The sequence below is a fragment of the Podarcis tiliguerta genome (assembly GCF_965153285.1).
Source record: "Podarcis tiliguerta genome assembly, chromosome: 9".
Classification (NCBI taxonomy): Eukaryota; Metazoa; Chordata; class Lepidosauria; order Squamata; family Lacertidae; genus Podarcis; species Podarcis tiliguerta.
The window spans coordinates 59074039-59100560 of NC_139542.1; the positions used below are offsets into that span (position 1 = coordinate 59074039).

A 26522-nucleotide genomic window follows, 5' to 3' on the forward strand; every position below is an offset into this window, starting at 1 on the left:
AAATGATTCCTAGATGGTATTTAACTCTCATTAGGTTGGCTAAGATGTATAACATAGAATCGGATACATGTTGGAAATGTAAAGAAATGGGAGGTACCCTTTTCATATGTGCTGGATATGCAGAAAGGTGAAAGAATATTGGGAAATTATTTATGATGAACTGAAAAAAATGTTTAAATTTGCCTTCCCCAAAAACCCAGTCCTTTTTGTTGGGAATAACCCAAGTAGAAATTCCTAGGTGCCAGTAGTTTATTTATGTATGCAACAACAAAAGCCCATGTATTGTTGGCCCAAAAAGAGGATTGGCAACTTAAAGATGTTAGAATATGCAGAACTTGCAGGTTTAACCCACAGATTAAAAGAGCAAGAAGAACACGTATTTAAAAATGAGTGGGAAATATTTATTGAATATATGGAAAATAGTTGTACACACCTGAAAACGCTGGCAGCATTAAAATAAATCCAACAGAGTAAATGGTAACTGATTGATGTAAAAGTTTGAAAATTGATTTGAATGGTCATAGTAAAATATACAGGAAACCACAAACCATGGAAGAAGCAAAGTCACTGGATGTTTCAAAGTTTGTAAAATGTTTAATTGGTTATGTAGCAAAAATGAAAACTCAATAAAATAAAATATAATAAACAGGCTTATAAATAAAGTTAAGACACACACATCCCATCCCACAAATGTATGCTGCCTCAAGTTAGGCATGCACTCTCCATTCCATTTGTATGTTTTCCAGTATTTTTAATTTTTTTGCTACTATAAAATACTGTATTGAAATGTTTAAGTCTCTGGTGATCCTTGAATCTTCCCGCCAGCCTTGCCATCCTCTCCTGACGCGCCTTTGGAGAACCACTGAATCGCACCCCATTCACGCCGCATATTTAAAAAGCCACTCACTTCCCGCCCCGCCCCCTCAACACGCTAAGAATTCTGGGATCTGTAGTTTGCCAGGGGTGCTCCTAACTGGGGTGAGGCTCCCGCTCCCCTCACGGAACTACCAATTCCCAGTGAAGAGAGAGATGTGGTGGTCAAGCCACTCTGGCCCCAGCCTCTTTTATCAAAAGGTCGCTGCGTATCCCGTTTCCCTAAGCAACACCTAATGAAAGCCTCCATAAAAAAATTAAAATAACATAAAAGCGAGGCCGTGAGAGTGGCGGCCGCAGACGGCTTCCTCCCCACCCCCCCGCCCCAAATGCTTTAATTTCCCCTCAAACGCGGCCTGTCTGGACGGAGGAACCGAGGCGCTCGCTCGCTCGGCCGTCCGGAGACGGAGAGCGCGTGAGGTAAACCCTGGCCAAGCCCGGGAAAAGCCACGTCGCTGAGGCGGCGGGCCTGGGAAGATGGGCCACGTAAGCGCTTCTCGTAGTCGCCGCAGCTTCAGGGCGCTCGCCTGGGTGTGCAGCAGGGATTTGAGGCCGAGCTCCGGGGCAGCAGCAAGGCCGAAGCGGCCCCGGAGGCCTTGCCTGCCGCCACACCCAGCCCGCTTCCCTTAGCGCGGGAAGCCAGAGGCGACTAGGCCTCGGGCAGCAGCGTTTTCTTGGGCCTCCTCGCTGGGGGAGAAGGTAGAGGCCGGCTTGGGGGCCTCGGCCCAGCGTAACTGGGGAAACCTAGCCAAATGGGCGGGGTTTTAATTTTAATAATAAAAATATCAGCACCTTCGCCGGAGGAAGGAGGCGGAAGCGAGAGGCAGAATAAGAGACCCCGCTCGTCCTCTCAAGATCCTTGAGGACACCTCGCTCTCCCAAACGATTCCGACCCGCATTTTATGCTTCCCCATAAATCTCCCCGCCTCTTCTCTCCAGTAGGAGCTGCTCGCCTCGGCCGCCTCCAAATACCTCCAGGCTCCAAAAATAAATTTCATTTTCCCTCACTGCCTCCTCCTTTCGTCCCCGATCCCTTGCATGGGCTTCTGCATTTCCTCCCTCCGAGATCCAGGGATCCTTCGCCGCCCGCCGCTCTCAGCCCCCCTGCGGATTTCTGCCAGCTCTCTCGCTCTTTTCCAGCCATCCCAGTACTGCTTTCCCAGTAACCCGCTTTCATTCATTCATTCATCCATCCATCCTGCAAACTCCCAAACATGCCGGCGGAATCTTCCTTGGCTCTTCCCCAGCGCCAGATCTCCTAGCCCGATCGCCGCCTTCCTTTTTCGCTCCTCCCGGCCAGATCTTCGCCATCCTCCCGCCCCCGGACCCCACTTTTCCCTCCCACTGCCCGGGCGGGAAAGGGGAGGGATCCGCCGCTGCCCTCCGGGGGGGAAATAGAGGAAAGCGGCTCTTTAAAAGCGGGGCGGCGCCGGCGCCTGGGATCCACTCGCCTGCTCGATCCCTGCCCGGCCGCATCCGCTCCTGCTCCGTCCAGCTGCGGCACAGCCTCCTTCGCTTCCTGCCCATCCAAGGCACCGGGACCGCGGATCGCTGTATGTATTCCTTTTTCTCTTTAAAATGTTTGCGGACTTTCTCCTCTTTGCTTTCCCGGGGTTGCTTTCCCCCCTTGCACAGGATGAAACCCTTTCACCAAAGCCTTTTTCTTACCAGACAAAGGGGTCGTTTGATTTTGCAGGAGGTTTAAGGGTGTGTATTGCCTTGGTTTCCGTGTATATTTCGCCTTTCGTTGATGTTAAATTTAATGGCTTTCCCTGGGAGCTTGCTGTTTAATCTAAGGCATTCCAGATATACTCCCTTTTCAGAAGAAGACTAAGGCTGCCTTTGTCAGGGCGTTTGAATGACTCTTGTGGGTTCCCCCCCCCCAACCGCTTTGCAATGCTGCTTCCTCTATCGGTGTGTAGTATCCCTACATGTACACTCTCAGGAATTTAAGACTCCAAATAACTTGAGACTTCAGTTCTTCTGAAAGCAGTTATTTAAGAATTGCTCTCATTGTCTCCTTACTGATGCTTGCATATAGATCTAGTGAGTCCGTTTTGGGGGTTTGTTAAAAATGGGGCTACTCTTTAGAAGTATTCGAGAATTAATTTATTTTGCACAAAGATCACACCACCAATCTGTGATCTGTATAAATTGATCTGGAATAACTACCACAGCCACTTAATACTCTCTGCAGATTTAGTCTTCTGGAAGTCAACCAGGAGGCAATTTATAAGTTACTACTAATTTTTAACAACACATCCCATTTGACTATACTCATTCCTGAAGTGTTCTTGCTATAAATATTTACTTACATATGTATCCCACCTTTTCGCAAAGCTTCTCAGAACTCTACATGGAAGTTGCCGTGTTTTATCCTTAAAGCTACCCTGTTAAGCGAATTTGACTGAGAGTGACTGACCTGGTGGACTTTGTGACTAGGCAAGCATTTGAAGCCAGGTTTCTCCAATCCAGCACTCTTACTAACTCGAGTTCATATTGTAGCAAATGCTTAAATAATTATAGTGGCTCCTGGTCTATTTCTGGGCCCAGAATATTGTTGCCAGTGTTCAGACTGAGGCCTTTGCGGTTTGGGACTGAGCTCCCTCTGGTACCTGCCTCCATATCATCCTACCCTTTATGTTCAGATATTCCTCCAGGTACCCCCCCCATATTCAAGACAGGGGCTTCTCAGTGGTAGCACCAGACCTATGGAAGGCACTAGGATGTGCCTGCTGGCTTTTGGCACCATTGAGGAATTTTGGACTGAGAGAGCAGCAATTCCATTAGCATAGCTGTGATATATCTTGTCCCTATAATTGGTATAGGATTGCTCTGCCCATGTTATTTTGTTATATAGAGTTAGCTCACTAGTTGGGCTCAACCTCCCTTGCAATATAGGGAATAATAATTGACTTATCTTGAGATTGTTATAAGGATTACAACTAGACAACACATGTGAAGTGCTTTGATAATTATACAAATGTTATTAGATAGATACATAAAATACTAGCCATCATTATCAATATGGGCATTCCATACCTTTGAAGTTGAATTCTCATGATCAGATACAGAGGTAAAAATGATAGAAGTTTGTTCTTTTCACTGGTAACATGTTTTCAATGAGTCTTCCGCTGGACCATATTCTAGCGCGCACACCCCACCCCCCCTTCTCCTGGTAGCATGAATAATTTGATCAGAATAAGACTATAATATAAGAAGAGCTGGATCAAATGTAAGACCAGCATCCTGTTCTCACAGTGAATGACCAGATGTCCATGGAAAGTCTGCAAATAGGACCCTAGTGCAGCAGCCGTCCCCCCACTTGTGATTCACAGTACAGTGGTACCTTGGTTCCCAAACTCAATCTGTTCTGGAAGTCCGTTCGACTTCCAAACCAAGGTGCAGCTTCTGATTGGCCCCGGAACCAATGCCAACAGCTGAAAAGGACGTTTGACTTCCAAAAAAAGTTCACGAACCAGAACACTCTCTTCTGGGTTTGCGACGTTCAAGAGCCAGTTTGTTTGGGAGCCAAGCTATTCAGGAACCTCTGCCTCTGATCCTTGAGGTAGTACATGGCCATCATGACTAGCAGCCATGATCTAGAAGAGGATAGTAATCCCTATCTTGCATGAAAATGAGTTGAAGTGGTCTACAGGAAGAAAACTAGAGCCGATAGAATTTCATTGGGGTAGATATGCTAAACCAAATGTTTAGCCAGCAGTGGCGAAAAGCCTCTTGGTTTTAATGGAAGATGCATCTAGCGTGACTTGTAACTTCTGCCTAGGCAAAATTGTGATAGAGAAACTCTGGAAGCTGGGAGAGAAAGCCAATCAAACCAGCCCCAAAACAAATTGCCTGAAGAAGGAAAACTGAGAAATGTTGTAATTTGAACGGTTTGGGGCAGCTTCTGAGAGGCTAAGCCACAAGCAAGCACAAGGCAAACCAGTTCTTGAAATCCTCACATATTCGGTTGACTGTCTCTTGCACAACAGACCCCTTTCCTCATTCCATCCAAGTTCAATGATTCATTTTCCTCTGCTGGGAAGGGAAAAGATCCTATTTCAGAGAGGCTTTTGTGTTTGCCAATAGCTAATAACACTACTAACGGTTGACCTTAAAAACTTTTACTTCTATTTGCCTTAAGAAAACTCAGAATCTCTCCTATGTCAATTTGCTGCATCCACACAGTGCTTCATACGGTGCCTGAGATTCTGTTCTGTTCTTTTATTTATTGCATTTATATCCTGCCTTTCCCCCCCAAGAAGTTCAACAGTGTACAGTGGTGCCCCGCAAGACGAATGCCTCGCAAGACGGAAAACCCGCAAGACGAAAGGGTTTTCCGTTTGCAGAGGTGCTTCGCAGGACGAATTTCCCTATGGGCTTGCTTCGCAAGACGAAAAATGACGAAAAAATTTGAATTTTTTTTTTGCTCCAAAACCCCTTATTTTGAATCGCTAAGCTGCTTTTAGCAGCAAAACCGCTAATCCCCCACCCCTTAAAAAGCCGTTTTTAGCCCTTAAATCGCCAATAGCGCTAATAGCGCTACTCCGTCAATGGGCTTGCTTCGCAAGACGAAAAAACCGCAAGACGAAAAGACCCGTGGAACGGATTCTTTTCGTCTTGCAAGGCACCACTGTACATGGTTCCCCCATCTTCATTTAATCCCCACAACAGCCTTGTGAGGTAGGTTAGGCTGAGAGGTGGGTCACACAGTGAACTTCATGGCTAAGTGAGGATTGGAACCCTGATCTCTTGGGTGGTAGTCTGACACTCAACCACTGGCTCTTTTTATTTCTCTCTGTAAGCCTGAAGAGCAACAATAACCCGTTTCTAATATCACTTCTTGAGGAAAGGGGTTGAATGCTACTGTAATGTTCAGACCCTTTCTCCATACTCTTACCTTGAGCTGCCCATGTAAGCCTGCCTGGAGTTCTTCTGACATTCCCCTTGCAAGGTTTGTAACTTGCAAGGCCTCTTGGGAGCATCAGCTGGTAATCCTATTTTGTGGCTACAATGCAGCTTTTGAATTTTTCTGTGAATATAGGCCCTTCACTCTAGCTGCTGGAGAAGCCTACAGTGTTTATCCAGGGGAGGAGGACTCGCAATGTACCATACTGTGGCTCTTTGCAAAGGCTTGTTTTCATCTAACATGCCTGCATTTTTTAAAAAAACAAACCACTTGGTTAGCAAGAGACACAACCTCATTTGTGCCTCTCTTTTCCTCCTACTAGTTATATGCCTTCCAGACCTCTCTTAATTCTGAAAACTCATTTGCTCAGTGATTGCATCCAGGAGAGACATTGGGATTCTGGGGGAGGGAAGAGGGTTGATATTTTGCCAGAGGGGCGCCTCAGCACTTTGCATAGATGCCTACCTGTGCATAGGTTTGGATTGCACAAATTCGGAGCCTACACACCTTGCACAAAGGCAAGAATAGAAATGTGATGACCAACACATGAATGTTGGGCGTGCTGGAGAGGCGGGGTCAGTTGGCATGATTGTGATACCCCACTTTAATAGGGAAAACCAGCATTTGCAAGGACCACTGAGTCAGAGACCAATGGTGCATTCAGACCCATCAGAATACTGACTGAGGACCACATGGGCAATCGCCATAGTGTTGCCTTGTTTCCCTGGCTGGGTAAGGGACAGTTTTATGACAGCTTGGGCGCCTTCATACTCCTAGTCTACCATAAGAAAAAAGATTAGGAGAGCAGTGTTCACAGAACTCTGTAGCTGCCATAGTGCAAGACTCGATTTCCCCAACGGGGAAGCATACAGTGCTCTTATGGCTGTGCGGGGTAGAGAAGCAGTACTTGTGAGCTATGTGGGTGAGGTAACCCCCACAATTACTTGCTTGTGAAGCTGTTTAACGCTTTTCTACAAGGGAGACACTTGTGTTTTCACTTGGCCTTGCTAGAAAAATGTTGCTGTCTTCATAATGATTCACAGATGTTGTTAAATGTCTTGCTGAGTTGGCGTAAGCCGGGCTTTAAAACATTTCCAAATGGAGACGGAGAATGTTTTATGCCATATTTACTGTGAATAAGTAGGAGCACTTAAGTATCCGAAAATGCTCCTTTTTAAATTTGTGCGCAATATAAGAATGTGACTGGGTTTTAGTATTCACAGTAGTTTTAAACTGAACATTTCCCAATTTTTTCTTTTTTCTCACCAGAACAATCATGTTTGAAATTAAGAAAATCTGCTGCATTGGTGCTGGTTATGTAGGTGGACCAACGTGTTCTGTCATTGCACATATGTGTCCGAAAATTAAGGTCACTGTTGTTGATGTCAATGAAGCTAGAATCAATGCATGGAATTCCGATACACTTCCAATTTATGAGGTAACTGTTTTTCATTCTTACCTTGCTATACTTGTCATGTCACATATCTTTTCCGGGCTGTATCTCATTGTTAGATGCCTCCAAAAATGTGTTTCCTTTATTTATTTATTTTTTGCTATCACTATTTTTTAATGCTACTGTCATTATTAGCATGTGTATCCTACTCTTCCTCCAAGGAGTTCAGGGTGGCAAAAGACAGGGACATCCCATTTTACCTTCACAACAGTCAAGTGAACTGAGTAGAACGGAGCAATAGTGACTGACCCAAGGCCACTTAGTGAGCTTCATGATGGAAGGGGAATTTAATAGTAATATAATAGCAAAAGAGGAGGGCTTCGACAGTGGCTAAGAAGTGAGTCATACGTAAAACTTCTAAGAGCTTGAAATCATTTGTGCCCCTTTAAAGAGGTGCTTAACTTTGCGCTAGGAAACGGAGCACAACCAGCAACATATCACAGGATGTAGTGTGGACTGCTCTCTTTTAGTTGCACAACTAGCAGGAGGGAAACATAATTAAAACTGCAGATGTGGGCACAGACCTGGAATTCAAAGGAAAAACTCTGGCCTCTTTTTTTATGTGTAAGAGTCATATAACACATCCACGTCATTGAAAGGGTTGAGTTCCTCGATGTGGCTTAGCTCCCCGAGCCAGAAAAGTAGCCAAGTTTGTTTGTAGAAGGAACAAGAGACACTCAATCCTTTTCACTCTATGAGGCACAAAATTGATTTGAATGTTAATGGCTGGAAGTTGTTCCAAGTTTACAGGATTGGATGCTTCAGGACAGGGCATTAGATCTGGTTATTTTCAGGCTTCCCTAAAGAACATAACATTTTACGAAAGATTATTCTTTTGCTGATTAGGGCTTGGGTTTGCCATTTGGTTATTTAAAATGAACATGCATTGCACATCCAGGAATTGCACAATTCTGTGAAGAGTCAGCACATTATTTCTGACTGTAGAGCGGTGATTCAATTTTATCTACCTCACAAATGGTTTATTAATGGGAAACATGTCTGTTTCAAGACATGGGGAAGTGGTTGACACTGACATCAGAGCAGTGGTTAATGCTGTTTGAGGGTACACTGGCAGAAGCAGAGCCATATTTTTCAATAGAACATTGAATTATTGTTTCTGTTTAGAAAATTGCCGCAAATTGTGGCACAGAATTACACTAAATGACATGTTGTTTTAAGTCAGTCTTCAAAAAGGGATGGGGCACTTAGAATTCTGAGTTCCTTAAAATTATCGAGATTTAAAGTGTTTCCTTATTTTTTGAATTTATGACCTGATAGGGTTGCTATCAAAGGTTGTTGAGCTTCTTTTAAGGAAACTCTTGACATTGTTGAGCTTCTTTTTACAAAAGCTTGCCTAAAATCCAGGACAAAGCGTCACCTTTGAAATCCCGGGGGAAACCAGACCTATGGCAGCCCTATGACCTGAATATGTAACTCTTCAAACAGCTGCTGGAGTTTATAGTTCAGGTTGCATCAAGGGTAAATGATGGCAAGTGACCTTTGTTAAAGCCCTGTTTCTCTGGATGAGTTAAATTTTAATCCAGAGTATAAAGTATATATACTGAGATGGATCAGTGGGAACTGGGCATGCTTCTTAATACAGTGGTACCTCTGGTTACGTACTTAATTCGTTCTGGAGGTCCGTTCTTAACCTGAAACTGTTCTTAACCTGAAGCACCGCTTTAGCTAATAGGGCCTCCTGCTGCCGTGGCACCACCAGAGCACCATTTCTGTTCTCATCCTGAAGCAAAGTTCTTAACCCGAGGTACTATTTCTGGGTTAGCAGAGTCTGTAGCCTGAAGGACCTCCGGAACGAATTCAGTACGTAACCAGAGGTACCACTGTACATGCCAGACATTGTGATTGGGTTTGCACAGAATACTAAACCATGTTTTAGGGTTTTATGTACAAATTTATGCAAGCCCATCAGAGCCTCTGGCTTGAGTAGTCGCCTCTCCTCCTCCCACAGAGGATGGGAGGAACAATGTGCCCAGGATTCAGTTTTGCTTTCCCTGATTCTTGACATTTTTATCTGCAGGCCAGAAATAATAAACTCCAGTTAACTGGAAAACAAAACCGACTTCACACCATGGTGGGCTTCTTTACCAAACTGGAGTTTATTTTGAACCATGATTCCTGGTTCGTACATGATCACAAGCCAAGCTTTAGAACAAAATATCTCGATCAAAGGGGTTGGGGGTCTCTTATGGGGAATGCATGCTGCTTGTTCAGGTATAAAGCACATTTTAACCCTTAAATAACTTGCCGATATTTTTCCAGCCAGGGCTAAAAGAAGTGGTAGAATCCTGCAGAGGAAAGAATCTCTTTTTTTCTACCAGCATTGATGATGCCATCAGAGATGCTGATCTTGTGTTTATTTCTGTAAGTAATTATTTTCCTCCTTGAATAATGCTAAGGGCAGGAATTTTGGGAAGTGGGAGAAAACAGAGTCTCTTTCTCCATCTGTCTCAATAAGCTACTCTCAGCTGGCTGGTTCATGTTAGGGAGGGAGTGGTTTGCACAGATATACAAAAACCTTTCCGCCCTTTTTTGTGAGTTCCACAAGCACAAATATAAATAGTAGCAGCACTGACAATTTTGTGTGGTGCCTGCAGATTTAAATGGTAGAATAATTTTGCTTTCAGATAAGGAGTTCTTCCTAGCCTTACCTGAAAATATCAAGGTTTAAATCTGGGACTTTTTGTATGGAAAACATGTACTGTACTCCGTCATAGCCCATCCCATAAAAAGTGTTGGGGGTGAGGAGAAAACACCCCCGACTGGACTTTGAAAAATGAATTGCAGATCTCACCTTGTTAACAGTATGTTCTAGATAATTAACAAATTGGAAATCAATGTTCAGAATTCTTTTGTGTGTTGGGATTCAGACGATTCAGCTGCTGAAATGCACTCCTTTTCCTAATTTAGAGAAAACGAATCAAAGGGCATGGAGAAGCAAAAAGCAATTTTGCCTCCAGAATAAAGATTTCAGAGCACTAAAGTTGAAGAGATGTCATGAATGGCCTTTTCATAAATTGGGCATGAGCTTAGGGATGCTTCTTTAGTAGCTGTGTTGTGATAGATGGCTCTGCTAGCTCTTTCATTCACTGTGCCAGCCAGCAGCTGGATGAACAAATGGAACAGAAATCTCTCTATGTTGGAAGGAATTATATCGGCAGTTCTTTTTCGTGGATGTAGCCATTCACATAAAGAGGATGCAAGTTGTACCAAGGCCTGTTTTAAACTATTTTAAACTACTTTTTCTGTGAAGCCTCCCCCCACTCCCCAAACCTGGAAAGGGTTTTCTTCATTCAATAAATTAGGATGCATGCAAGCTGTGTGACTTTCTGTGTTTCTTTGGGAGAGGTGGCCTGTTTCAAGAGGAAAAAAAGAACAGCAGAGTCCTTAAGTTGAGCAGGTGAGAGAGCTAGTCTGATCTCAAAGCTCTTGTAGACATTTGGCTTTGCCACATAATCTGCATTGAGCTGTGCTGAAGAGGCTTCTGGTGGAATCCCTGAAAATTCCTCCTTTGATTGCAGCTTAATAAATATACTCAAGCTGAATCCCTGCCTGATGTTATTCCTCAAACACCAACTGAGATTGTAGGCTTGAAGGCAAATACACCACTGTGGTACCTATTTTAACATCTGGAGTTTCATAGAAATTTGGTTTCCTTAGTTAGCCAAAGTTGAATGAGAATTTTACATTAATATGACAGCGAAGAAAGGGGATATCAACGTTTTTTCAGCCTCCTAAATAAATGTCCTTTGCTTATACCTGCGACCAGGTTAATACCCCAACAAAGACCTATGGCATGGGAAAAGGTCGGGCAGCAGATCTGAAATACATTGAGGCGTGTGCGAGACGGATTGTGCAGAACTCAAACGGATACAAAATTGTGACTGAGAAAAGCACCGTCCCTGTCCGTGCTGCGGAGAGCATTCGTCGTATATTTGATGCCAACACGAAACCCGACTTAAATTTGCAGGTAAAATAACCATTTTGAATTGAGTGCATTTTGATCTCTCTCTTTTAATGCATTTGGGGTTGGACTAGATAACCCATGGGGTGTCCCCTCCAACTTTATCATTCTGTGATTCAGATCAGTCTTTGGTCTTTGTTTGCAGGTTCTGTCTAACCCAGAATTCCTAGCTGAAGGCACAGCAATCAAAGACCTGAAGAATCCAGACCGTGTGCTGATTGGTGGAGATGAGACGCCCGAGGGTCAGAAAGCGGTTCGCGCTCTGTGTGCTGTCTATGAGCAGTGGGTGCCCAAAGAGAAAATCCTTACAACCAACACTTGGTCATCTGAACTTTCCAAACTGGTTGGTATCCTTCGAAATTCTGACATCAACAAAGTAGAGAAAGTATGAAGTATCGGCTTAGATCTTTGGTATTTCGTTAGCCTCTGAAAAGCGCTGTTACAAAATATCAGAGAAGAACCAAGTTTCATCTGTCTGTTTCCACAAAAAGGCTTTCGAACTGCACCACTGATTCATACTCCCAAAGCATCATACAAAGGTTGATGGCATCTGGGCAATATTTACATGGTGTGATTGTCAGTAGCATGTTGATCCCAAGTCCTCAGCTGCTTTATCCAAGGCGGTGTGGCCCACTGGTCAAATCAGGGTAGCTAAGTCAGTAGCAGCCAGAGGCTCCCAGGTCCTTAGTAGTAGCAGAGCAGCCCATGTGAATAAGCCTTGAAACTGCTGCCTTGGCTTGGGAAAATCCCACTGCTATTTACAGTCAAACCTCGGTTCCTGAACACCTCCATTTTGGAATGTTTTGGCTCCTGAATGCCAAAACCCCGGAAGTAACTGCTCTGGTTTTCAAATGATTTTCAGAAGCCGAACATGCTACATGGCTTCTGTTTTGAGTGTCCCTATTGTATTGAGGCTTCTGCTTTCAGTTTGCGGTTTCTCAAACATTTCAGAAATTGAACCATCTTCCGGAACGGATTACGTTTGACAACCGAGGTGTGATTGTACCTTAAAGTTGATTTTGCTGATTGAGCACAAACTACCTGCCTTCATCAGAAGAATTTTCAACAAGCCCTATTTCATTTTGGTGGGGATAGACAGTGCCTATTAGAAAACCTAAAGCAAATTAAATTCAACACCGGGTGGGTTTATAAAGGAAGAAATTTGAAACAAGGGGCCTGTCACTGGCTCTCGTGGCTTTAGAAGTAAACTTTGGCAATCAGTATCTCAGAATCCTAATTTCTTTGTCCAGTGCCAAGTTACATTATCAGGTAATGCGATAAGACATATGTGCCTCTGGTATTGAGGAATTGTGTGGGGGACTGTGGTTCTGATAAAGAAGTCATTATGCTCCTATAAAGTAGCTATGTTCTAACATTGATGTAATATAATAAATAGCTAACAAAGATATATGGATTTTCTAGGACCCACTTTCTAACATTCTGTTCCCATAATAGATGTATTGTCATACTTAATCTGTCGTCCGCCATTCATTTCAGCAGAAAGTAACATTCTGAGGTTGTTTTCTTGTTTCTTTTTCGTCTCCAGGCAGCTAATGCTTTCCTCGCCCAGAGAATCAGCAGTATCAACTCCATAAGTGCTCTTTGCGAGGCAACAGGTGCGGACGTTGAAGAAGTTGCAAGAGCCATTGGAATGGACCAAAGGATTGGAAATAAATTTCTGAAAGCCAGTGTTGGTAAATGCTCTTTCTCTCTCTTTCTGTCTTGGTTGTGACTTTTGGCAATATGGTGTTTAGACAACAGGCCTTTCTAAACATGAGTTTTATGGCATTCTTAAGTCTGATCTTCAACCCAGATTTTTCTCAATAACAGTTGCCAATTTTTTTTTTGACGTTTTCCAAATGTGTAATTCCTTTTTTGGACTCTAGCTACAGAATCCTGCTTATTTTAACAGGACATAGAATGTTCTCAGGAGAGAAACTTCTTAAGCATATTCATTTATTTGGAAGGCTTTTAAAACTGGTCAGCATTGATCCTGAAGCAAATAAGCTTTTTGGTTAGCTATTGCTGGATATAAAGGTACCCATCATGTGTTTTTAAGGCTGCAAACACCTAGGAATAAGCTCCATTGAACTCTTTAGGGGTGTGTGTCTCATTAAATGTACCTAGGATCAGAGTGCACAAAGAGAAATCATACAGGTGGAGTAATGAGGTTTCCTCCTCCCCCATACAGGATTTGGTGGGAGCTGTTTTCAAAAAGATGTTCTGAATTTGGTTTATCTCTGTGAGGCTCTGAACTTGTCAGAAGTCGCTCGTTACTGGCAACAGGTAAGAATGTATGCAGTGGAAATTAAATCACTTAATTATTCTCCTCCCTCGTTAGCAAGTGTTTTGTTAGAACTGAGAATAGCATCTATTTTCACATCACTAATACTTTTGTTAATACCCCTTTTGCTGCTTTTCAGAACCAAATTATTGATCACTTTTGAGTCCCAATTGGGAAGAAAACCTGCTTTCAAATATAGCAACGTTTTCATTCATTTATATAGCTTTGGGATTGAGTGACAGTCTTACATCAAAGACATTGCTTGGAAATAAGTCCTATTGAAGCCAACAGGGCACTGCACAGTAAGGACTGATGTAGATATACCTGGATGAGCACTTTGGAAAATTGGACAAGTCTTTTAGGCGGCAAGGAAACTACCCAAGGGAAGCAAGTAGCTGGAGTGCCTGTAGAGAATTCGTGGATTTGGCAATGGGTTCTATAATTCTATAAAGTAAAAATCCAGAGATACAAAGTTCAGGGTTAGCATGGAGAAGGAGAAGCCAGTATACAACAGAATCGGACCAGCAATTGCTTAGGGTGAAGCTGACAACCTAAGCAGTCTGCTTCACCCAACTACAAAAGTAGTCCCGGAAATCAAATGTGCCTAGTTCTGATTCTTTCTGAAAGTCAGACTGCCCAGAGGGTAGGACATAGGCCACTAGTGATCCATTTTTTTCCACTTGCAGAAATTGGTAGGGAGGAGGAAGCTAGGGCCCCAGGGAATTTGACCTCTTGGTGTGGAATGGGCCTCTGGCACTGGGGAGGAAGCAGATTTCTACAACCAAAGATCCTACAGGCTTGAAGTAATCACGAGATCGGCTTTTTCTCCTACTGGGTTCAGAAATTAACTAGCCACATTGGCCTTTTCATTACTATTTTTTAAGAGCATGGGTTGGATCCAGACTATTAGTTGAACTGAAGTCATATTGAAATCAGTGACACAGGTTCGTCATGATTCAACTGTTCTCATTCAAATCTATAGGACATAAGTACAACTAACTGAAGACTAGATCCAGCCTCCTGCTTCTAAGCCATGTTGTAGAGAAACATTTGAAAATGCTGAGTGGTGAAGAGTGGGAGTTTGGTGGGCATTTCTGCTATCTGGATCCCCACCATGGCCTTCTGTGATCAAATCCTTTCCCCAAAAAGCTGCTTTGCTGCCGTGATATTGCTCCTAACTTTAAAATAGCCATTTTAGACCAAATGTGACTAGGAAGAATATGCTTATAAATACAGAAGAAGCACACGTGTACATGTACAGTGGTACCTTGGGTTACGTACGCTTCAGGCTACAGACTCCACTAACCCAGAAATAGTACCTCGGGTTAAGAACTTTGCCTTCAGGATGAGAACAGAAATCACGCGGTGGCAGAAGTGGGAAGCCCCGTTAGCTAAAGTGGTGCTTCAGGTTAAGAACAGTTTCAGGTTAAGAACGGACCTCCAGAACAAATTAAGTACGTAACCAGAGGTACCACTGTAATTGATCTGCATGCATTTTCTTTATCCTTTGGCACTGGAGATCTTGCGCACTCCTTTTATCAAGCGCAGAATCATGGAATCATGGAAATTACTACTAACATTGCATTACCATTGATATAGATTCAGGTACGTAGCCGTGTTGGTCTGACGCAGTCGAAATATAACTGAAGAAGTGTCCATGTGCACAAAAGCTTATACCATCAACAAACTTAGTTGCTCTAAGGTGCTACTGGACATTTTTTAAATATCTTACCATTGATATGGCTCTCTGCATCCAATCCAATTGCAGGTGATCGACATGAACGACTATCAGAGGAGAAGATTTGCTTCTCGGATCATTGACAGCTTATTTAACACTGTCACCGACAAGAAGATTGCTATTTTGGGATTTGCATTCAAGAAAGACACCGGAGACACAAGGTAACACAAAGTGAGCTCAAGCCAAAGCAGACCCAACCTGCGTTCAGAGGAAAACAGGACACTGTTCCCAAAATAAATGCTAAAGATTGTACCCTAAGGTGTTGCACTGATATAAAGCTTCCATCAGCAGAGTGAAGAGGGGAGCTGTTTTCAGCACATTCCCTAAATTTGCTCCGGAAGAAAGCCCTTGAGGAAGGTGTGGGTGAGTGGGTGTGCTCAGGGGGCTGTTGGAGGGAGGGGAAACTGCTGGTGACAGCTGCTTTCCATTCTGCTGACAGAAGTCTTCCCCCCCAGTGGAGCAACACCGTTGCATACAACCTCAATACTTTGTTTACTACTGCCCATCTTTCTATTCAAAAGGCTATTTGTTTTTGAATGAGGTCTCTTTAACAGTCTTGCTGCATAACCTATGGACATTCTCAGAAACCCTTGCATGTTGGGGAACTCCTCTGCCAGTTCTGGAAACATTAGATGGGGCATGTGGGACTGTGCCACAATGGGGAATGGCTGTTACCTGGGATGCTCCAGTGTACCATGTCCCAAGGAGAGAGGGTTGTGCTCACCCACTTTCTCTCCCTGACCCTGACCCTTGACTGGTTGAGTCAGGGAATTCCCCCTCTTTCCTCCCATCTTCTGGCCCTCAGAGAGAGTTGTGCAGTTGGCGCATGTTGCAACAAGCTTGTGCCTTGAGACACAGGTTTCTCTGAACCTGAGTTTCTCCCTAAAGGGGGCAATTTGCAGGAAACGGTTGCTAAATTCTCACAGGCCCATTGGTCTCCTGTGACCCATTTGCCTTTGGGGTTTTCTTGCAGCCACTTACCCATGCCCCCTGGGCAGTCTCCAGCCTCTTTGGCCCACCCATCAATCATCCCTGTGACCCAGAGGGATATGTTGCATAGAGATTCCCAAAAATGGGGAGAAGTTCCAACTCAAGGTGGAAATTCTGCCCTATTAAAGAGGGGTTTTTTTCTGGCCAGAATTCCAAGAACTGCACAACTAGTTCCTTGTGCCCTAGGACTTGTCTTAAACAGTAGCCCGCTCCTGCAGACACTTGTGCAAACTGCTTTTGAAACCAAGGTGACCTTTAGAAGTATAACAAGATTAAAAAATCCCACTAGGTACTGTATTTTTCGCCCTATAGGACGCACTTTTCCCCCTCCAAAAATGAAGGGGAAATGTGTGTGCGTCCTATGGGGCGAATGCAGGCTTTCGCTGAAAGCCTGGAGAGCGAGAGGGTTCGGTGTGTACCGACCCCTCTCGCTCTCCAGGCTTCAGGAAGCTATCCGCAAGCCTTGGGAGCCCGTGGGAGTCCCCACCGGGCTCCCACGGCTTGCGGAGAGCTGCGTCTGTCCCGAAGCCTGGGCGCGCTGAGCAGTCGTGCCCGGCCTTGGGGTAGCTCTGCGCAAGCCGCAGGAGCCCTCCCACAGCTTGCGGAGAGCAGCCTGTTCTGGGGGCTGGGCAAGCTCGGGCTTCCCCCATGCCTGGGGGGGAAATAATTTTTTTTTTTCTTTATTTCCCCCCCAAAAAAACTAGGTGTGTCCTATGGGGCGAAAAATACGGTATGTCCAAGCCCTAGGTGCCTGTGAAAGTATTTTTTGCATTCTGCTCTTTGTAGGTTCTTTCTTTATGGGTTCGAAATGTCATCTGTAGGACTCTGAGGACTAGAAACTTTCTTGTTATAACGTGAAAAAAGAAGGCTGTGATAGTTAAGAAGGGGAATTCTGTGGCAGACACCAGTTTCTAGTGAACAAAAGGGTAACTTTCCTGGTTTTGAGTTCATGATACAAGCCAGGTAATTGGATAACAAGATATCTGATAGGATAGATAATTTCCCCTTGACCTGTTAAATTGATGGAACTTTCTTATTTACCCAAGCTTAGCTTATTTGGAGCTCTGATTAATCTGCCCAGCAATTGTTCTTGGCTTGTGGTGAGTTCAATGCACATTTAAAGCTGGCTGTGCAGACAGATGTTCATCCAGTTGCTCAGTAGTGCAGCTTGACTGAGTTTTAGTGCTACAGACCTCGCGAAAGATCAAAAACCAGTCTGATGGGGCAACGGACCATACAGTGGAAGCTTAACTGTGTATCCAGTTGTAATGCAGTGAAAAACAGATTTTGGTCATATAAACAGGTGACGTGGAAGATCAGATTTGGCACAAGTTAAAAGGGGGTTTTAATTAAGGCTCATGTTAAGACAGTGGAATATTATGAGACACAGAGAGGGAGACACAGAGGAGGAGGGAGTTGTATTTTTTAAAAAAAGTTCTGTAGACACTGGCTCTAATATAATGTAGTTTCTTATAATCTGCAGCTAATTTGCCATCTGATAACTTCTTTTCTAGTTACCTTTGGCCTGGAGCGGCCCTTCTCTGTTTATGGCTTTAGGATTAACAGAGTAAGCCAAGGCCATGACTCAGCAGTAATTCCCTGATTTTACCATTTGAGTTGACAAAAATTCTGTTAACCACAGATTCTAAGAGGAAAAGATGGCATTTTTCTGAGACCTTTACCATGCATAATGGCAAGCTTGGAATAATGTTGTGGCAAGGTGGGAAAAGCTGCTGAAAAGCTGTGTTTTGTACCTATTCCTTGTTTATTCATTTGGTTTTGCTAGTAGCAAAACCTTATCTCTTGCAAGATAAGACTGTGACAACAGGGGACACTGTTTCCCCAGGTTTGTCCGATCATGATGATCATGCAAATGATTTGATTTCCGGGAGGCTTCAGATGCCAGATTTATAGTGCTAGCCTTTGTCTGCTTACTTGGAAATAAAGTTTCACTGTGTTCAAGTGGACTTACTCCTTAGTAAGTTAAGATCCTGTAGGACACCTAATATCTCCTGCCCACTTGCATTCCACAAATCACATTGCAGCTTGTGCAACTTTCTCATGAAGCCTTCTCAGTAAAAAGTTGATGGGGTTATTGTTTTTTCTGTAGAGAGTCCTCCAGCATCTACATCAGCAAGTATTTAATGGATGAAGGAGCGAAACTTCATATCTACGACCCTAAAGTGCTAAAGGAACAAATCATTCTAGATCTTTCTCATCCAGGTGTATCTGAGGATGATCAAGGTGAGTGGGGCTTGCTTTTTACTACTCTGATTGTATAAGCTTGTCTGTACAATAAAAACAAGCTACTCTTCTTCTTCTTCTTTGGCGAACACTCATAGCCGGTTGTCTTCCATGAACACAGTCTTAACAGCGAGTCCGTAAGTGACTGTGGAGGCCAATTCTGGATCCACACGTCCTTCCACAGTGGGGACATAGGTTTCTGGGCGGGAGTTGATCACAGGTGAGGGTTTGCCAAGCATGCCTTCCTCCTAGCACACATCTCCCTTTTGTCCTGAGTTCGAGTGTCTTCAAAGTCCATGACACCTTTGGTAAAGGCTGTTTTCCAACTGCAGCACTCGCAGGCCAGTGTTTCCCAGTTATCAGTGGGAAACCCTTAAAAACAGTAGCACAACCTAGAGCATGTTCCTCCTTCCATCTAGTGCAGGACATTTTGGAGTAAAGCTATTTAAGAGTCAGAAGTGAAGAACACCAATGTGTCTCTTGCAAGAGGTAGTTTCGCAGGACTGAGGCATAAACTGGAAAACTCCTGTTCCTTACTGCCAACAACTCAAATGCTCAAACGGAACAGACCTCCCATTGATAACCATAAGAGTTAATTAAAGTTTAGTTTGACGAAACTGCAGGATGCAGTGGAAGACAGGAGTGCCTGGCGTGCTCTGGTCCAAGGGGTCACGAAGAGTCGGACACGACTAAACAACAACAACAACAACAACAACTAATTAAAGTTGTATGTAGGCTGTGTATCTGTGGAAAGTGGGGTCGGGGCAGTTCATAGTATGGTATGTGGGGTCCAGAGAATCTCTCTCTTTTTTCTTCTTCTTCTTTTTTTAGTTTTAAAGCACGTTTCTATCCCTCATCACTATACAGTTGTGCTTGATAGTGTGTAGGAAATGTCTGGTGAAATGCTGGGTGTCAGAGGAGTTGCTGAATAAGATTTTCAGCACTTGAGGTGTGCTGCAGCCAAAATTCAGCCATCCTCAGTGCTCGGCTTTAGTTACTGATTTATTAGTACAGAGTACACAGAGTCCTGACTGTAACTGCATACTGAAGTATAATAGCAGAGATCGCAAGCTATTGCCCAGTCAAAGTCCTTTATGCTTTCTAAGTGCAGAATAATCCTAGGCTGTCACTGTACTACGACTAGAAAGACGGTGCTGCTGAACTGGTGGGACAGCTGCCGTCACCAGTGTGTGCTCAGCCTGGAAAAGGAGGGGCAAAATGCACAACTATAAAATGCACATGGCAGGGAAACAACAGGCATATCCCCAGTGTCCCTGGAAACTGCCAGTGCCCACCAGTCGGGGACTGTCCTACTGCCAATATCCAGCTACTGCCCATACATTGGGTGGATGGGGGCTATGAATTCTCCACACCTGATACATACATGCCAGCATCAACACATAAGCATCACACAGGATCATACTGCGATGCCTCCATTCCATCAGCCCCAATGGCACAGTAACCAACAAGCCCAGCTGCTCCCAGTCCCCAGGCAGCCCTCCAGGCAGGGGTGTGGAGCTCCTCCTATGCCTTTACCACCTCTGCTTTCAAGCCCCAAGGGGGGAGGAAGAATCACCACCCAACACCCACGTAGTTTCCTGGCCGGTATGCCTTCAGACATCACACACAGCCGTCGTGGGCCAAGAGTTCAAGAGCAGCCTGTGGAATGGTTGGCAGCATGTTCCATCAGTGCATCTGAAGCCTATCCATCACAGCAGCGAGATGAGCGCCACACACCATAGTCAAATTTGACTGGAATTAATTGTCCAGGGGTCCTTTACAGCAGCGGTGTATCTGGCCTTGATTTAAAACATTTTCATCCTCTCCTTCAGCCAGAAAAGCCTCCCTAAGTGGCTTACACGGGTCTTTGTGGTTTGTTTTTGCCAGCAACATAGATCCTGTGCCGGCAAATCTTTGGCATAAAATGGTGCCACAAATCTCTCGTTGACATCAATTCACAGGGAGAATACTGAAGTGAAGGCCCAAGGCAGGTGTTGATCATGATGTGAGCTGCGCACAGGTGGTCTGAAGCGAGCTACCACCATTCCTGTGGAGCCTCCTTTTATTGAGACAAATATGCAAGCCGGGCAAATACACTTTGGGCTGTGACCTTTACACATCTTCCGTCCCGAGATCGTGGGGTGGTACAAAGCTATTTTGGCACCTGTTCCACAGCGTCATTTTCCCCTTGCACAGTGTATGACGAATGGAGACAAAAGGTCTCGGGGAAAAGAGGTCACAGACAGGACACCGCTAACTGCTGAGACCGCGAAAGGTCAGACATAGGTGGAACGATGTACCAGACAGCTTGTGGCTTGTCTGAGGGGGGGGGGGTTCCCTGCACCCCAGGGTCACGCGTGCAGGAAGACTGTGGCTGCCTGCTGGTGGAAAGTGTGCTCCCTCTGGACCCCACTGTCCACTCGGCGATATCCCTACAGAATACTATGAAGATGATGTACAGATGGCATCAAACCCCGGCAAAACTTGCCAAAATGTATAAAAACAGATCACCCATGTGTTGGAGATGTAAAAAAGAGAAAGGGTCCTATCTACACATGTGGTGGAATTGTATAGAAATCCATGAATTCTGGAATAATATATACTAATATATACTAATATATATATATATATATATATATATATATACATACACACACACACACACACACACACACACACACAAGGAACTCAAAAAACTACTTAAACTTACTTTTAAAAAAAGACCGGAAATTTTCCTCCTAAGCATGCTGCCAAAGGAACTTGGAAAATCAAAAAGACCATTGACCATGTATGGGATAACAGCTGTCAGAATATTAGTGGCAAGAAACTGGAAGAGTCAATCAGTACCCAGTATAGTGGAATGGCAGAATCTAATGGTAGAATACCTGCAGCTAGCAAAGATGACAGAAAGAGAGGTCAGACAAAACAGAGAGACTATAAGGAATGGAGAATATATAAAGAATACTTAGAAAATTATGGTGTAAACAGAAATCTGGCAGAATTAGATTGTTCCTTGAAATTCTGAGTTATAACGAAAAATCACAAGAAACAGGTAACTGTGCGGTATAATGTATATAACGGATAAAGTACAATGAGAATACTTGGAAGTCTTTTTAAATGTTTGCAGCACTTTTTATTTCTAATTGTGCGAATAATCAATGTATTAACAAAATACTTAATGTTGAGGAATTCCATAATTACATGTATTTTTTCTTTTCTTTTTTCCTTGATTTTTATACACTTGTCCTTATCTTGCGTTTTTCTTTTTTCTTTCTTTCTTATGTTGTAAGCTTGTAATGGCAAATACTGTATGGATGTATTCATTTTAACTCAATAAAGATTGACTAAAAAATAATAATAATGAAATCAATTCAGTCCTGCTGTTTCTCTCCCTCCCTGCTCCTTACAGTGTCTCGACTGGTCACCATTAGCAAAGACCCATATGAAGCCTGTGATGGAGCCCATGCCCTAGTTATCTGCACCGAGTGGGACATGTTTAAGGTAAACAGAGTGCCATTTAGCAACATTCAGAAGAACCAGGGCTAGCAACTGCCATCTCTAAAACAGTCTCTGGGTTTTGGTTTTATATATATATATATAGGAGCTGGATTACGAGCGAATTCACAAAAAGATGTTGAAGCCAGCGTTCATCTTTGATGGCAGAAGAGTCCTTGATGACCTTCATAATGAATTGCAGGGCATTGGCTTCCAGGTAAGTTTTGGTTTTTGCCCATCCACTAATTCACATTAAAATCCTTGCATGGTTTTAGAGGGAAGCAGAGCAAGGATTTATGCAATCCCTACACCATCATGGCCTCTTTTGGTATTAATCTGAGAGTGCTGCATATTTTCTAGGCTTCATAGAATCATACAGTTGGCAGGGACCTTGGGGGTCATCTAGACCAACCCCCTGCAATGTGGGAATCTCCACTAAAGCATCCATGACAGACAGCCATCCAGCCTCCAATGAAGGGGAGTCCACCACCTTCCAAGGGAGTCCATCCACTGTCGGAACAGTTCTTACCATCAGAAAGTTATTCCTGATGTTTATTTGGAATCTCCTTTCTTGTAACTTGAAGCCATATGATAAGTCAGAACATAGAAATGATTACCCGTGTTGTTCCAGGCAGGTATTGGTTTGTAGGATGTTGGTGGGCTTGGACAGTGTCTTGGGCAATACATACCTTAGGCTGCATACTGTGGTGGCGCCTTGGGCCATGCCAGAGTCTGCAGCAGCAGTGCATGACTTTTATCTGTGGAGATACCTTTGCACAAGCCTTGAGTCATCCCTGGATGTAGCTAAGTTACTTGGTCTAAACCACTTAGCCTCTTGAGCTTGCCAATCAGAAGGTCGGTGGTTTGAATCCCTGCGATGGGGTGAGCTCCTGTTGCTCTGTCCCAGTTTCTGCCAACCTAGCAGTTTGAAAGCATGCCAGTGCAAGTAGATAAATAGGTATCATTGCAGCGGGAAGGTAAACGGTGTCTATCACGGTGTCCCGTTGCGCCAGAAGTGGTTTAGTCATGCTGGCCACATGACCCGGAAAGCTGTCTGTGGACAAACACCGACTCCCTCGGCCTAAAAGCAAGATGAGCGCCACAACCCTATAGTCACCTTTGACTGGACTTAACCGTCTAGGGGTCCTTTACCTTACCATGAACTTGCATGCTTTTGTCCTAAAAGTTGCCAATATTCTGAGTTATTGTAAATGGGGGGGGGGGAGGCAGCTTGGCAAGCGACTGGAGAAAAAATAAAAGGATAGTTCAGCAGAAAGCTTTGTACTCACACCAAGGATGTGGCTGACTAGCCCATTTAGAATAACGAAAAGGTTTTCGTCCAGATCAAGTTGGCTAGAAACCCTGGTTATTTATCATTTTTTATCTTAGTTGTTAAATTTCTATACCGCCCTTCATCCAAGGATCACATGCACGTTAGAAAATAAAAGCACAATCTGGAGCCCATTTTCCTGTCTCAGGTGTGCCTGCTTGATTTGGGGTGAACCATTGCCTGCATTACGTAGGTCGATCTGACGTGCATGGTCCTGATTTTGGGTGAGGGACAGAAGTAAATTGTCTTTAGTTCCCTCATTATACCATTGTAAGGATCTTAATACACCTAGTGAGAATGAGAACCAGCCTAAGGCATTCATACATCCTCCCTGTCTTTGCAACATTTATCTGGCATAGAAGGCAATAGTTGTGGAATATTCTGGTTCAGGTATCTGAAGGAAAGATGTCCCTGGACTCTAGATATTGAAACCTTTCTGTAGCACTAGCAACATAAAGGATAAGGGAATTCCTACATTTTAGAAACAAGGTTTGAGTGCTGCCTTCTATATGCACTGATCAGAACCTGGTAGAAACACACAAACCTAGGCATTTTCTTAGTCTTAGCACATTAGAGATATTTATGCCTGAACTGGCCCAAGAGGACCGTGTGACTTCAGAAGGCACTTGTGAAATTGTATTTTCGGAACACCAGCGGTTGTATACTTTGTCTGACTTAACCTCCCTATGTTTTGTTCCCTTCAGATTGAGACAATTGGGAAGAAGGTGTCGGCAAAAAGGATTCCGTTTGCTTCTTCATGTGACATACCAAAGTTTAGCTTGCAAGATCCTCCTCTCAAGAAGCCAAGGGTATAAGTTTCAATTGTCACAGAAGGGCTCTTCCCATGTGAGCTGTAAACCAGCATGAATTAAAACAAAAAATGGGGGGAAATGGGACACAATGGAGCCAATGTTAAGTGCTTGTCCTTTTGATATCAATGGGACAGGTAATCATGTCCTCAAATATTTCTTTTTGAGATCAACAGGACTAAAAAGTACTTAACTCTGAATCATGCTGAATATTTTCTCATAATGAAGACATTTTTTTCAATAATAGCATTGTAGCTGGGACATTTCAATCCAGAATCTGTTTTATAATCTCTATTTTTATAATACTGGAACTTTTGTCATTGAAGTGAAAAACTGTACAGTCATAGATGATTTTAGTAATTTTTATATATATAAAAACTCCGCTTCAACCTTCCAAGACTTCCTACTCTGTGAGGTTTACAAACTGCACTTTAAATTTTTACGATTTATGTTGCAATCCAAAAGGAAAAAGGGATTTTCCCATCTTGTTTGATACGCTAATCTGTACTATGCCATGCAACATTGTTCATTTTAATTTGACTCTAGGCAGGTGTGGGCAGCTTGCTCAAGGATAGCTTTTCTTTTTACCATAATATGTGAACCACGGGGCTCAATGGAAGGTCTGTTGCTCCCATGAAACACCACATCTTCCTATTTTGGTGTTGGGATGGCTGCAGAAATGGGTTTTTGGGATCAGAAGGCAGCCTGAGGTCAATACATTCCTTGTGGTAACGTTATAATAAAACCAATGATTGATTATTTGTTATCCTGAGACTTGCTGCCTGGGACAAGCTGCCTCATTCCTATCCTATCCTTTCAGCAGCAGGTTCTTGTCTATAAAATAACATGCCTCTAAAGAAGTGTAGAACTGGCTGAAAATATGGTACTAAGCAGTATATGAATCGTATGCAATATAACTTTACAAACCTGAGAGCCCTATTTAAGAGGAATGGTCTGGATATGTGCTCTATATTTTGCAAACTGTTCTACCATTACAGCACGACTGTAACTAGCCACAGACCTGATCATCAGAAGTCATTAAAAATCCTCCCAAGGCAAGCAGGAACATAAGCTTTTTATAACATGGAGTCTGTACTTTATTCTCTTAGGTACACAATCATGGGCTAGTAGCTTTTACAGCCTCCACTGAAAGTGAGAGAATAAGGAAGTTTTCACTTCCTATTGTAGCTGCTTCGGTTTGGTTTCAACAACTTTTGATTTCATTCAGAAATAAAAGTGGTTTTTCCAAGTTTCTGCAGTGGCTCTGAAGTCAAATCCCTACTACAGCAAATGCTGTCTTTACTAGAAGATCACACCAGGTCCAGTTCTCTCTAGATCATAGATTTAATTTTATTAGATCAAAGGTTCTTAAAGTGAAAGCTCTGCATGTTGGTAAAAACAGGCGGATTCCTCCTTTCCCCATTACCAGGGCATTGAGCTAGGAAGCGGAATTCCAATCAGCGCATTGTTAGTGGCTCTTTAATCTACACCCCCAATTCTATTCAATTTGCTAAAAGTCATACAACGGCCACCTGTTTTTAATTGTTTTTTGGGCTTCCTACATTCTTATAGTTTGGGAGTGGAAGCAGAGCAAAAACTCACAATCCTTCCTCTTTCCTTTTATCAACTGCAAGCGCTGCTCGCTAGAACTGCCTTTCTGGCAAAACAGTCTCCCAAACCATTTTCATTAACATATTTTTTTGCATTAAGTCCAATTTCTGCAAGGGACATCACTCATAAAGCAACCGCATATCATTCATGACTGCCGTGAAACACAATGGTTTCCCACTGCTGTTTCAACACTTGACTTTAACGCTCAATAATATTGCCAGAACAAAAAGTTCACAGAGTTCCAGCAGGACAGAACCTTATGTCATATATTATAATCTGCTTACTACCTCACTGTGATTACAAAAATAAATCTTTGTCTACTCATTGGTAACAGTCTACTGTGATGCTTAGCTTTTCCCAGTATTGAGTTGGTTCTATTAAATACCTTTGGGGCAGGGAGGACATTCCCAGCGTGAGATATATAACGAAAACCATGGTATTCCTCCCAGCCCTAAAAAGTATTGATGAGGATGCTAAATATTATCAATGCGGCATAACCTTCAAATGACACCATGCTGTTGCAGATTTTTTGAAGGGTTTCTGCAGTCCCACCCCACAATGAACAGACCTTCACTACACCTCCTTATAACGGTACAGTTGTTTCATTAAAAAAGTAAAAATCCATCATTCCAACCCTAAATTAATACACAGAAATTTCAGGGATTCGTACTGCAAAATGGAAGACTTAAGTGTGAAGTATAGAAATATGCCACATTTTTTTAAAAAAATACTTGATGGGGTTAGAAAAGAGGCCCTCTCCCCCTTAGAATTGATAAAACACCTCCTTAGATCAATAGCAAT

At 43.4% G+C, this 26522-nt stretch overlaps 1 protein-coding gene across 2 annotated transcripts; it reads left to right on the top strand.

Annotated features, from left to right (window-relative positions):
- The first annotated feature begins 1003 nt into the window (after positions 1 to 1003).
- Positions 1004 to 26052, top strand: UGDH (UDP-glucose 6-dehydrogenase). 2 transcript variants are annotated; one of them, XM_083458361.1, is made up of 12 exons: positions 1004 to 2426; positions 7055 to 7223; positions 9519 to 9620; positions 11026 to 11226; positions 11366 to 11563; positions 12767 to 12914; positions 13412 to 13506; positions 15273 to 15403; positions 18343 to 18476; positions 21886 to 21977; positions 22078 to 22188; positions 24006 to 26052. In XM_083458361.1, exons 2-12 carry the CDS (start codon positions 7062 to 7064, stop codon positions 24114 to 24116), a joined length of 1485 nt encoding a protein of 494 aa, XP_083314487.1. In that variant the 5' UTR covers positions 1004 to 2426; positions 7055 to 7061; the 3' UTR covers positions 24117 to 26052. The 2 variants fall into 2 exon arrangements, with proteins under 2 accessions (XP_083314487.1, XP_083314488.1); XM_083458362.1 differs by having other exon boundaries at positions 1241 to 1293.
- The last annotated feature ends 470 nt before the right edge of the window (positions 26053 to 26522 follow it).